Source organism: Cnephaeus nilssonii (genome assembly GCF_951640355.1).
Source record: "Cnephaeus nilssonii genome assembly, chromosome: 12".
NCBI lineage: Eukaryota > Metazoa > Chordata > Mammalia > Chiroptera > Vespertilionidae > Cnephaeus > Cnephaeus nilssonii.
This window is the reverse complement of record NC_137083.1, coordinates 38393468-38407048: the sequence shown is the minus strand read 5'-3', so window position 1 is coordinate 38407048 and position 13581 is coordinate 38393468. Positions and strand designations below refer to the sequence as shown.

General features: G+C 42.3%; 1 protein-coding gene across 4 annotated transcripts in view; it reads right to left on the bottom strand.

Annotated features, from left to right (window-relative positions):
- The window catches only part of GSAP (gamma-secretase activating protein), a 73871-nt gene that overhangs the window by 7212 nt on the left and 53078 nt on the right, over positions 1–13581 (bottom strand). For 3 of the 4 annotated variants that reach the window (XM_079786313.1, XM_079786314.1, XM_079786316.1), the window contains 8 exons: positions 11933–12061; positions 10951–11009; positions 10253–10284; positions 9089–9295; positions 7886–7947; positions 4889–4984; positions 2875–2945; positions 2284–2378 (listed from right to left, as the gene is read on the bottom strand). In XM_079786313.1, the coding sequence (XP_079642439.1) occupies positions 2284–2378; positions 2875–2945; positions 4889–4984; positions 7886–7947; positions 9089–9295; positions 10253–10284; positions 10951–11009; positions 11933–12061 (751 nt within the window). The remainder of the gene's footprint in view (positions 1–2283; positions 2379–2874; positions 2946–4888; positions 4985–7885; positions 7948–9088; positions 9296–10252; positions 10285–10950; positions 11010–11932; positions 12062–13581) is intronic. The other variant, XM_079786315.1, reaches the window with a different exon arrangement.

The following is a 13581-nucleotide window of genomic DNA, read 5'->3' as shown; positions in this document are numbered from 1 at the left end:
TATTGCCCCCAGGAAGTCAAGTTCGTTTATTTACAAAAGGAGCTTGAACACCAGGGTGAACAAATATGAAAGTGTCCATTCATCCCTCTACCAAGTCTTTTGTGTTAATCATAATAATTAAGAATTTAAGCCAGGAAGCCATGAAATCCCTTCACTCTTTCTAGAGAGCTCCTCACATTCATACCCCATTGGAATAATTTAAAACCATCCCTTCTCCTCATACAAGGCCATTTTCAGATTCCTACAAACTCAAAAGAAACCCGCTTAGTACCTCCACTCCATGCAGACCTAATAAGATAAGGTGTATGAATAGAGAAAGCATAAAGGATTCCACACCATATCAGATATATCACAGATCCAGATAAGTTCAGACCTGCTATAGGGATTTTCTGGGCCCATAAATAGCCAAAGTTTGAGCATCAACTAATTCAACTGGAATATAAAATTCAAAAGGTAGCAACAGAACAGTCATTAAAAGCCCAGAATTAGGAGCCAGATTGCCTGGATTTCAATACTTGCTCTGTTGCCTAATAGCTGTGTGACTTTAGGCAAGTTACTCTTAAATTTTCTGTGCCTCAACGTCACCATCTTTAAATGGGAATAATATTAAGTGAAACCATATGAAAGTGCCATTTGTGTTGGTCAAATATTTAATGTGGTTCAATTTAAGCTCCTACTACTCAGGATTGTTATGAAAATTAAATGTGCTAATTTATGTAAAGTACTTGGAACAAAGTACTATAGGCACTATATACATGTTGGCTTAAGATGAATGAATAAAGGAATTAATTAATGATGGGTGAATGGATAGCTGTATATGAATAAATTAAACTGGCTGACATATTATCAATAAACAAACAAACAACAAGTGTTGGCAAGAATGTGGAGAAAAGGAAACCCTTGTGCACTGTTGGTGGGATTATAAATTTGTGCAGCCACTGTGGAAACCAGTATGGAGGTTCCTCAAAAAATTTAAAAATAGATCTAACATATGACCCAGAAATTCCACTTCTGGGTATTTATTTGAAGAAACCCAAAACACTAATTTGAAAAGGCATATGTGCCCCCATGTTCATTGCAGCATTATTTACAATAGCCATGATATAGAAGCAGCCTAAGTGTCCATCAATAGAGGAATGGATAAAAAAGATAATAGGAATGGATAAAGAAGATAAAAACAATGGGATATTACTCAGCCATAAAAAGGAATGAATTTTTGCCATTTTAGCAACGTGGATAGAACTAGAATGTATTATGCTAAGTGAAATTAGTCAGGCAGAGAAAGACAAATGATTTCACTTATATGTGGAATCTGAAAAACAAAATAAGCAAACAAACAAAACAGAAATAAGCTCATAGATACAGAGAGCAAACTGATGGCTGCCAGATGGGACAGGGGTCAATGGGATAGGTGGAAAAGGTTAAGGGATTAAGAAGTAAAAATTGCCAGTTATTAAAAAAATAGCCATGGAAATGTAAAGTACAGCCTCCAAGCACATAAGAATCAGTTCAGTTTTGACACCCAGCCAGACCACTTCCTTCTGTGTTAACTTTCTTGATCAGATAAACTAGGCTACGGACATCAGAGAAAGATCTCCCTGAATCAGCTCCACTGGTTCAAAGTATCCTAGAAAGTTACATGGGGACCCAGCAAAGCTCCCTAAAGTTAGTGACAAACTACAGCATCCTATCTAATAATAGAGTAACATGTAAATTACCATCACTCCGCTACGCCCACGATTGGGCGGCGGGAGGCTGGGGGGCGGGACTCGGGGTGGCCTATCCGGCCATTGAGAGGCACAGATCCGCAGCCACTGAGGGGGCCTGCCGCGGACACCCAGCTGCGCCTCTCAACGGCAGGGTAGCCAGGTGTCCGCGGCAGCCCCCCTCAGCAGCCGCGGACCATCAAAAGTGGTGGAGCTGGGTGCCTGTCTGCTCTGGCACTAGGCCTTTCAGAAGCCTCCGCCAAGCCGGAGGCTTCTGAAAGGCCTGGTGCACCAGTGGACAGGCACCCAGCTCCACCACGAAAAGCGAAAGCGTGTAGGGGACCCTACACGTGCATGATTCAATCATGCACTGGGCCTCTAGTAGTTTAATAATTGGGGGAGATCTGGTGAGCAGAGACCAACCTCAGGCCCATCTCTCACAGTGACACCAGACACACAATTTCTCAGACACAGCAGGTCTCATCCTTACACTCATAATGTGCCCTCATCTAGGGACCATGTGAAGAAGCAAGAACAAAAATCTATTATAACAAAGGATAAAAGAGCCAAGACTTACCAGGAGGCAGAGGTAAAAACAAACTGTTAGTAGCTTCCAAAATCCTGGTCATGATGTGGAAGACTGCGGATTCAGCAGCACTAGCCCGCCTATTGCTGGGGGAAAGACCAAAGCAGCATGTCAGCCAAGAAGCTCAGCTCTGAAACGCCATCTGTCTCAGCAGCAGCTCTGAGTACCTAGACAGATGGGATCCATACAAATGGGGAAAGGCTCCCCTGTAGAGAGCTTCAAAAAGATGATGGTGACCACCAGCCTAATGCCTAGAATCTAACCAGGGAGTTGGCACATAATTAATTATGTTAACTTCAATTCCCCTTCTTGGTAGTACTTAACTCATGTGTGCGCGCCCTCCACCCCCCCCCCCACCACCACCACCACCACCACCGCATCAACCATATGCCAGGAAAGAGGATGAGTGAAATAACAGGGGCATAACTTTAAACGCTGAGCACAGAACTAAGATAGATGGTGTCATGGTGAGGACTGCTTTCAACTGGTAAGTTCCAAAAAGGCTTTGCTGAAACAGGCAGCAATCAGAGTTGTCTTGGCTCTTTGCACACCATGACAAAAGAATGAGAAATACTTGCGTACAAGTGGAGAACCCAGGGATGAAGATTATGTTTCCTCCAACTGGTTTCCAGTATTTGGCAAATGAGGTCCAGCTGGAGGGGAAAGACCGTCTGTCAACCTCAGCTCATCCCACCCACGCCCAGGGGCCCCACAGCTATGCTTCCCAGCTCGGACAGGCACGTTCGGGGCAGCTGGCGCTCGGCTGTTCCCAGACACAGAACCAGCCTTTCTGAGGTCAGCTCTGAGGCACTGGAATCCCAAATGGAAAGACTGAAAATGCACCCCAGAGTCCAACAGAGCACCCTCTGTCTGTGCGGGCCGTGCCCCAGCTGAGCTCCCCCAGCCTGGCCAACAGGCCCTCAATTACAGGCCCTGTCCATCAGTGAAGGTCAAGTGCAACTGGGTCTGCTCTAGGCCTCAGCCAACCACTGGCAGTGAGGAGAAAGGCGATACTGAATAGCATGGGCTGTGGAGTAAGAATGGTTTCAAGTCCCCAGGTTCCAACCTTTTACTAGTGTGTCAACACTAGTATAGCTTCCACTAAGCAGTTATCAGCCATGAATCCAAGCATTGCAGGTGTGGGCAAAGGATAGGGTCTCCCTACAGGCACAGACACCATTTATGCTCAATGATATAGATTCTCAGTTTTTCTTGGGCTGAAATCAGGTAAGATAATGCATGTGATATATCCAGGTTCGGCAGAAACTTCTGGAATTTGTTTGAGAAAGGCTATTGAGCCACCCTCCTGAGAGGGGCCTGGGAGATGTGGCTGTTGGCCGCTAGGCCGGGGCAGGCAGATTTGGCTTCAATCGGTAACTGCTGAGGCGGGAAGTCAGGGGCACTGAGTTTTCTGAGACTACATCTGTACCATTTCATGTCCGATTGTGTTCTAGGAGTGGTTCACACAAACTAGGGTTAGAACTTTGATGAGGTTAACGATGGGGAAGAATGATATTTAAACAAAAACTCTTAATACTTTGGAAGGTGAAATCTAAAGTCAACAGAAGTAAAGGTGATAGGCAGATGTGTTAAATAGTCGAATGGTATTAGTTAAAAGACTAAGAAAGCAAGTTAATATCAACATGGGGAAGATCACTAACACATTGATAAAAGTCAGCCCCTCAGTATAGTTCCACTTCAAGGGTGAGTTATTTAAGAACGTTTCAATGCTCTGATTATAAATATCAGTATATGAGAATACTAACCTTCCCTAATATATTAAAAACTATTAAATTCAAAGATATTCTTTTTAAAACAGACACTAATGATTACAATAAAGGCAGAAACTTTAAAAATAAAACATGAAATTAAACGAGGGTCCTACCTAATAAATTTAATCTTCCAGAGTTCAATGCAAAAGTACATATTTGCACACTGGCTCATTTGCATCAAACTTGGAAAAATGGAGTGTTCTTTCTCTTTCCATGTACTTTAAAATTTTTTCTGGCATGTTATTTCTAGGTTCTAAACAGGGTCAGGCTTCAACTCCATATGCTTTATAAAAGGACCCACTACAGCTTTAGAATTCAGTCTTACAACATCACTTCTATTTACACATGAACTGGCATTCGTTTGGATTACACAGTTTCAGTAAGTGGCTATCTGGTAGATGAGCTGCCAATCTCCTCAGCAGATTCGAATGTGGTAGTGTTTCTACAACTAACTGGAATCTGGCCTAATTGGGCTGTTGGAGCTAATTAAGAATTGAACTTCAAGTTCTCTCATGTTTGCATAAACCTCCATGCACAGAAATCATTACCTACTGTTTAATAAAATGCCAAGATGAGATATGAACATTAGGCAACCATGCTAAACTCATCACCGGTTTAGGCTTTCTGAGCATACAATCACTATTTGAAGGGCGTGCAATAAACCAAGTTCTCTTTGTTTTGACGTTCTTTTTCCCCTTTCCTCAATCTATAGCACCAAATATACTGGTTTGCGAATGGGAGACCTCCAAAAACCTAATTTGTAAATCATACTAGGAATTGTGTACCTGGGCTTTGGGGGATGGAAAACAGAAAGCAAAACCAACCAGTTTTGAACTGTAGTCCAGAACCATCTGCTCAATTTTCTTCTTTTCCACACCCTGTAGGTGTCTCAAAAGATGGTCTTTTAGTTCAGACACCATCTGAAAACAGGATATAAATTAGATAAATCACAACCCACCCGCTCACACCGGCAACTGGTTTGAGTTGGATCCATTTATTATCATTCTTTATCAATGTGAAAATATTGGGTCTGAAGATCCCACCAGCAGAAATGCATAATCCTCAATCTTCCCCTGATGAGCACAAATCCAGGGCGCCAACGTTTTCAAGAGGAACTATTTCTGATTCATCCAAAGCCCAGGGAGCGTCTGAGAGTCAAGCTCCAGGCCCTGGTGAGAATTCTCCAACGAATTCTCAAACAAAAGTTGTTTATCATGTTATTTTGTCAGACGAAATTCCTAGAAATGGAATTTATTGGGTCACACACTTAAGGTTTGTGGAGAAATCACCAAAATGCCTTCCATTGTGGTTACACTAATTCTCAACTGCATTGGATGAGGCTGTCCAACTCCCTGTACCCTGAGCTTTGCTGGTATGGTTTTTAAATTGTTGTTAATTTGATAGGCAATAACAAACAAGCAAGCAAACACACTTATTCTATTTGTCATTTGAATATAGCAATGGTAAACAATTCTTTTTCTTCCCTTCGCGTGACTTGAGATTTTAGGCCTAAATTTACTTTTGAAAAATCATTCGTCACAGCCTTTATTCATTTCCCTTCTCATATGTTGCTCTTTTTTTTATATATATATATATTCTTATTGATTTCAGAGAGTAAGGGAGAGAGAGAGAGAAACATCAATAATGAGAGAGAATCATTGATTGACTGCCTCCTGCATGCCCACACTGGGGATCAAGTCTGCAACCCAGGCATGTGCCCTGACCGTGACCTCCTGATTCATAGGTCGTCGCTCAACCACTGAGCTACGCTGGCTGGGCTGATGTATTGTTCTTGTATTGACCTATAAACTTTACTTATACACCAAATGTTAATCATTTATCACAAATATCACAAACATTTTTTCCAAATTTATCATTTGCCTTTTGTTTTTCTGTTTAAATTTTCGATCTATCTTTTCCTATATGTCTATATTCAATAACACACTAAAGGGCCTTCTTTATTTCAAAACGATTCAATTATCCACTTATTTTATTCAAATTCTTTCATATAGTTAAATATTGTATATTCTACTCCTTTATCTATCTGATATTTCTATTGGTTTATGGCAGTGATTTTCAACTGGTGTGCCACAACAAATTTTAAAACATGTAATACCTGAATTTTCCCTTTGATTGTCAAATAAGAAATGACAACAGCCAACACAATAGCCTCCAGTGTGAATGAATCAAAATTATACTATCTTTTTGCAGAATTTTAGTAATTAGTTTATGTGTGCCCTGAGATGAAAAAGGTTGAAAATTGCTGTTTTATGGTATAAAGTAGTGGTATTTGGGATAGGATGAATCTAACTTAATTTTCTTTTACAAATAGATAACCATTGACTAATTTTTTTAAAAATTATTTATTTACACATTGACTTTTATACATATCATACACTAAAGATTCTAATCACATATTATACTAAAGATTCTAATTAAACTAGAGTCTACTGACTATTTTGTACAAGCACCATATTGTTGCTGTCCATGTAGACCAACAACACAGTCAGATATCTAGTAATGACAGTCGTACACCTCTTTACTGTGTCGACTGAGTCATTTAGTCACTGGCAGGGAAATTTTATTGGCTTTTTGCTTTTATGTTATTAATCTAGATGCTAATAAGTATTAACCTAGATGCTAATAACTTGTAAGTGGGATATTGTTTTTCATTATTATTTCTAACTAGTTAATCTTGATTTTTTAAAAATAAGATAAAATAAGTATAGAATCACCAGCCTACTAACTTGTTCCTTATTTTTCATTTTCCCAGTTGTTTATTTTATTTGTTTGTAGTATTAGACAGTCTTAGCATCTTCTTTTACTTTTGTTTCTTATTGCATTGGCTAGAATTTCCAGAACCATGTAAAATTTTAGTGAAAATTGCAATGATCCTTAACTTATTTCTGATTTTAATAGAAATGCCCCAACATTCCATTAAGAAGGATGTTGACTATTAGTATTAGATTATTCATTGTCAGTTTTGGTTTTAAAGTTATGCTGGCTTTTTAAAGTGATTAAGACGCTTCCCATCTTTTTTCGAAAATAATTTACATACCATGAGAATTACCTGATCCTCAAAAGTTTGAAAGAACAAGCTGATTAAATAACTATGCAGCCTTTTAGGAGATAATCTTTGGCATGTTTTTCTAATTATTTTACAGTTATTGTGCTTTCAGGTCTTCTATTTCTTCTTGGCTATTTGCCAAGGATACTTTGTTTAACTAGAATTTTGAAGTGTGTGAACATGTATTTATACATACTGTTCTCATATGTTTTAACTTGCCATATCTAGAAGTAGATTATCCCATTCCTAAGCTTGCACAGTATTAAAAACATTTTATTAGACTTTCCTGATGTCTCTAATCAGTCTTTTAAAGATTTTGGAGTTATTTACCAATTCTGATCTTTAGTTAATTTATTTTGCGTTATATTTGTTTGGTCTTCCTAGTAGTAGGATTTCTTGAGAAATAATACTTTAGTCTGTTTTATTTTAAACCAGAAATACAAATGCCACAGAGATACTGCTTTCTCCACATTTTAAAAAACCCTTAATGTACATTTCCTTATGATGTTTTATAATTATATATTTATTGGGATAATTGACTAGTGTGTGTCTCCCCCACTAGACTATAATTTCAAGAGGACAGAAATCATATATGTGTTCCTTACTACTGAACACACAGGGTGTACAGTGGCTGGACACAATTCTGTGTTGAAAGAATGAAAAATAAGATCAGGGTGAGAAGTACAACTAGCGCTTTCCTCCCTTCTTGGAGCCCATGGTTTGCTGCCACCTCAGGGTCCCACAGACCACTCACCAGCCCCACAAGCAGCCTCTGGTGGCTATCTTCCTCCTGCAAGAGGGGGGTCACTCTTGGCTCTGAAATGAAACAGAGCAATTGTCAAGCAGGAAATGGGCTGGAAAAAATGGAATCCGCCTGGGTTTCCCCTCTCTTAGTCATTGGGAAAACATGACAGTTCCCTGATAAAATAAAAAATTTTCACTAGGTTAGTGTGACCTATACCTGCAAGCTGAACTTCTCACTCAGGTGACTGCAAGAGAGCTCTGAGCAGCAGATTCAGGTCGAGACCCGGGAGAGAACAAAGGAGGGGAGGAAGGAAGGAAGAAGGAACACATCTCCCAACAGCAACAGGCGCTGGCTTTGATTTCTCTTCAACACAAAACCTCACCACTGTCTAAGAACTGCTTTATGGGAGACCGAGTAACCTCTCTAAACTCTAAGGGGGACACAACCACAGGGACAGGGACTTGTTGGAAGGATCACATGACTCCCTTCTTTCTGGCCTCTCATAGTTCAGTGTCTTCGGGAATTACTAAGCTGAGGGGACCAATTACAGTGGCAGTAATACTAATGGGTATAAGTTATCAGACTGAAAGCAACTAGATCAAGATGGAAAAGTGATATGGGAAGGTCAAATCCAATGGCACTTTCTCCACCGTGTCTTGCACTTCACCAGCAAGACTGGGAGGGGAAGCAGGCGAGCAGTCTCATTGGAAGATCTGCCCTAACACTCCTCTGAGGGCACCTGGGCACCTGGGCACCTCTGCCCTGCTCTTCCTGTCCCAGAGCCTGAGGCACAGCGACGGTCAGGAGGACTGAACGCTGCTGGTCCCTGGGCTGAGGACTCCCTGCGAGAGGCATGAATGCTTCTTGACATCTCAGGAGAAATCCTACATGGATCCCACATGACCTTCACGATTAAGATGAAACAATGCAGGACTTGAGCCCAGCTGCCCTGGATTTCACACGAGTGTTCCCTTTCTGGCAGTGATGTCATCCTTCCTAGGAAACTGACACACGCAAAGCAGTGAGAGGAAGGGGCAAGTTCCCAAAAAGGTGTCAAGAGATGATAACTCGTCACAGGACGCCAGCAGGCCTGAAGGACAGGAGCAGAAGGGGCTCCTCTGGGGGGAGTGGCGGGGAGGCAGGGGGTACAACAGAAACAGACCACAGCAACATTTCCCATATTGCAACCCCCTGAATCCCACAAGTTCACACCCCGTGCACTGGCAGGACCCTGCCGACGGCTGCTGCCAGGTGCTGGTGATGCAACCCCTGGCTTCACATGGGTGGCCTGGTGACAGGCAGAGGCTGGGCTCTGGGGCCATGCAGTGGGCCTAGGCTCCGTCTGCCTGGGCTGGCTGACAAGTTCACCGTCACGGTGCATGAGGGTGGAGTCCACAGCTGCGGCTGTGCAGCAATGCACTGTATAAAACAATTTCTGTTAGGGTCACCCAACATATACCTAACAACAAGCCCATAAACATAAGTGAGATATAAAAACAACTTTTTAAATAAAGGCCGACTTGTATGAACCCTGCGAGTTCTACTGACAAGACCACAAAAGGGCTCATACCTGGATATGCTTAGCATTCTCCTCCCCCAGTTTTCCCAGCTAAGTCCCCTTGGTTGTTAAGACTCTTCCCCAACCATCCCTACTCCTGGCCTCACCCCTGGCCCCTTGTCCCTCACACCTGCACCCTGAGGTTACATAACACCTGTCACCTGGTTTAGAAATTATGTGTTAGCATTTCTTCCTCATACACCAATGATATACCAGCCACCCCAGGTATCCCACATGGGCCAAGAGCTATAGCATTTACTCTCCTTTTCGCCTCACCCTTGCCCTGAGGAGGGCCACACAAAATGGTTAAATGGTTTGCCTAAAAGGACACGGTTAGCATGAGGCCCAGCTGGAGTTTAAGCCCAGCCCTGTCCGGCTCCAAGCCCAGGATCTTCCCCCACATCACTGGGATTACTTAGGGGCTCCACATCTTTGCGCCCCTATGACCTCACCCAGTGAGTGCCCAAGTGTCAACCAAGCTGGAGGGAGTGGCGCCCTGAGCCAAGGGAATTTCCAAAGTGCATCCTGTGGGTACAGCCAGCGGGCATGTTAACTAGATCAACTCCATGCGGGAAAATAATGAAAACCAGAGGCCAGCACTCAGGGACCGTCCAGCAAAAGCACACTCAGCAGCTGTCCCTGAAGGTCCTGGTGCCAAGACAGACATGGATGGAGCTCGGACAGGAAGATGTTAATGGTGCTGCCTCCACTGCACTGTTGGAAGTGGGTTTCTTGCCAACCCCCAGGGGAAGGACGAAGGGTGTTACAAACAAAACACTGACTGGAATCCAAAGGCTTGATTACAGGTCTTTTCTTACCCGAACTTCTTGCTTCTAGGTTAGAAATCACCCTACAAAGAAATTAGCCAATGTTATTCACACAGGAAACATTCTTTTTTTAAATGAAAGCCACAATACCGTACAATGATACCCTCCTTTAACAACCCCTGCAGAAACTGTTCCCAGGCGGGTGAAAACCTCAAAAACTTTAATCAACTTGGCAAAAGCCACATTAGGCAATTACAAAACTCAAAGCCCTTTAGTGCAAACAATCACAATAATTTAGAACAATTGCAGCTCTCGGTTATTGGAAATAATGGGAACAGAAAATAGAACAGAGGTTGGAATGGGGCCTGTACTTGTAGCATTCTGAGATGACTCACTCTCCAGAAAATCTGCTTTCAAAATAAGAGCAAGCTCACAGGCCAACATCACTTTTTAAATCAGCCTATTGTCTGTAGCCCCCTAAAGTGCTCAATTAATAAGAGCTTTCTTTACCACTTCCTTATAACCATCCATCCATAGGGTACAAACCTGTAAGGCTTAACAGATACACTTTTCCACCAGAAACTCTGGCATCAAATTCCAGAATAGGGCCCCGCTGGCTGCATTTGGTAAGCTGACAGCATCATGATACACAAAGAAAGTAAGCTACTTCCAAGAAAAGTAGCAAAAAAAAAAAAAAAAATGCAAATGATAACCATCTTACCAATACAAGAATCCCCAGTTTCACTTACTTTACTGCATTATCAAGAATATTCCTCACATATGCCTTGGACCTTCTTTTTTCCATTTTCTAGGAGTGAGAATATGTCAGAGGTATAAAAGCTGAAGGTGTTATGGGTGACATTTTTCACATCAAGGACATAATGTAATACAATTAAGAGTTTCAGGAAAAAGAAATATACCTTACAGGTAAACAGGTAAAATACCTAGATTATTAAAACTTTGTTTCTTTAAAACAATTATAAATTTACTAGAGGCCCGGTGCACAGATTTGTGCACCAGTGGGATCCCTCAGCCTGGCCTGCGGGTATCGGGCTGAAACCAGCTCTCCGACATCCCCCGAGGGGTCCCAGATTGCAAGAGGGTGGTTCTCAGGTGATGCACCCCAGAATCGGGCTCCCTCCTCTCTGGTTCCAGGTGCATCACCCGAGAACTGCAGCTGCCAAGTCACCGCGGCTGCTAAGTCACTGCAGCTCAGCAGCTCCTAGGTTGAGCATCTGCCCCCTGGTGGTCAGTGCACATCATAGCTACTGGTCGGACAGTCAGACGGTTGCTCAGGCTTTTATATATACAGATAGGACATTGCAAGTCAACTATACATTATATACAATAACACTACAGCTATATACAACATTCCTCGGGTACTCTTCACCGGCAATCTCCCCAATGTTTACATCTTATATAAATGACTATACGTGGTACACTATCCAAATCAGACACTGATACTGCTAGTGAGTGTACAGTGCTGTCATTTTATCACATGCGTAGATTCATGTACCACCATAGTCAAGAGACAGAAGGGCTCTATCACCCAAAGAAGCATCAGAGAAGCACCTCTGACTGCCTATTGGGAGACTGGTAGCAACAACGTAAAAGTGCCTGGCAAATGGGGAGATGCTGCAAATGTAAGGCAGCCTTATGATTTGCGGGCATCACCCGGATCTAACATGCATGCTTTTGCTTCTTGCTTTGTTCTCATGAACCCACACGTACCTCTTCCGAGATCAGGCTGTGCCACTCTCTCCTGACCACGTTGTTGTGATAGTGTAAGTGTGGCTTGGAGCACTTAACATATTCCAGGTTGGCGTTCAGTTTTTCCCAGTAGTTCTTAACGCTATGCACCTGTAGGGGACAAAAACATCCGTGAGCTTGAGCAGCGGGCCCTGTTGGCCAAACTACCCAGAAGGGCCACACAAGCCTGCTGCAAACCTGGGATCCCTTACTTCCTCAGCTCGTATGGGGCAGCATTTCGAGTGAATACTTCCCACGAAGGATGGCATTCTCATCCCAATAGGGATTCTAAAGTAGAAAGGTTTAAAGAGTCTTTACTTCCCCACTTCCTTTCCTACCCCCTTTTACACAGAGAGCCGCTGCTCACTTCCCCAAACTGATATGACTCCCCTGGGTTAAGGCTAAGTGGGTCAGCCTATGTTAAACACACAGTGTTGTACCAACAATGCCATGTTCAGCCAAAGAATGTTCATGAGATTTGGAGCACATGGAATAGGCTCACTTTCCCACCAAGCTTATTCGCTTCCAAAGAATTTACTTTTCAAAACGTAGGAATCAGAAAGGCAAAGTGAACTAGTTTCACATCCAGTTGTCAAATACTCCAGAACAGAATAGTTGTCATCCTATCTAGGTCTTTGACTTGTGGATACAATTGTACTACCCTGAAGCAAGAATGTACCCATTAGGTTCATTTTTAAATTAAATGAAATATTTAAATTAAATGAAAAGCCTCTTCAATGTTGAAGGCTATAGTGACACAAATTGTTTGTTTGTTTTTTAATATATTTTTTATTAATTTTTCACAGAGAGGAAGGGAGAGAGATAGAGAGTTAGAAACATCGATGAGAGAGAAACATTGATCAGCTGCCTCCTGCACACCTCCTACTGGGGATGTGCCCGCAACCAAGGTACATGCCCTTGACCAGAATCGAACCTGGGACCTTTCAGTCCTCAGGCTGACGCTCTGTCCACTGAGCCAAACCAGTTAGGACAAAAATTGTTTTTTTTTAATCAATGAAGATAAATTTATGATACACATGTTCTTGCCAACGTGTGTATCATATAAAATATGCAATTATAAAAGATTTGAATGGGGCCAAGGTTGCAATGTGAGGCCATAAACCGAAGTGAGATAATGCTTACTGTGGTAACAGACTTGGCTGTATTGCAAGAGAAAAAAATAAGAAATAAAATATGCCTCAGTCAAGAAACATGCCACCCTATCCAGTTTGGCTCAGTGGATAGAGCACTGGCCTGGGGACTGAGAGTCCTGGGTTTAATTCCAGTCAAGGGCACATGCTGGGGCTGTGGGCTCAATGCCTGGTAGAGGTTGTGCAGCAGGCAGCTGATCAATGATTCTCTCTCATCATTGATGTTTCTATCTCTCTCTCCCTCTCCCTTCCTCTCTGAAATCAATAAAAATATATTTAAGTGAAGGAAAGAAAAGAAGAGGAGAGGAGAGGAGAGGAGAGGAGAGGAGAGGAGAGGAGAGGAGAGGAGAGAAGAGAAGAGAAGAGAAGAGAAGAGAAGAGAAGAGAAGAGAAGAGAAGAGAAGGACAGGAAAGAAAAGAAAAGAAAAAAGAAAAGAAAAGAAAAGAAAAGAAAAGAAAAGAAAAGAAAAGAAAAGAAAA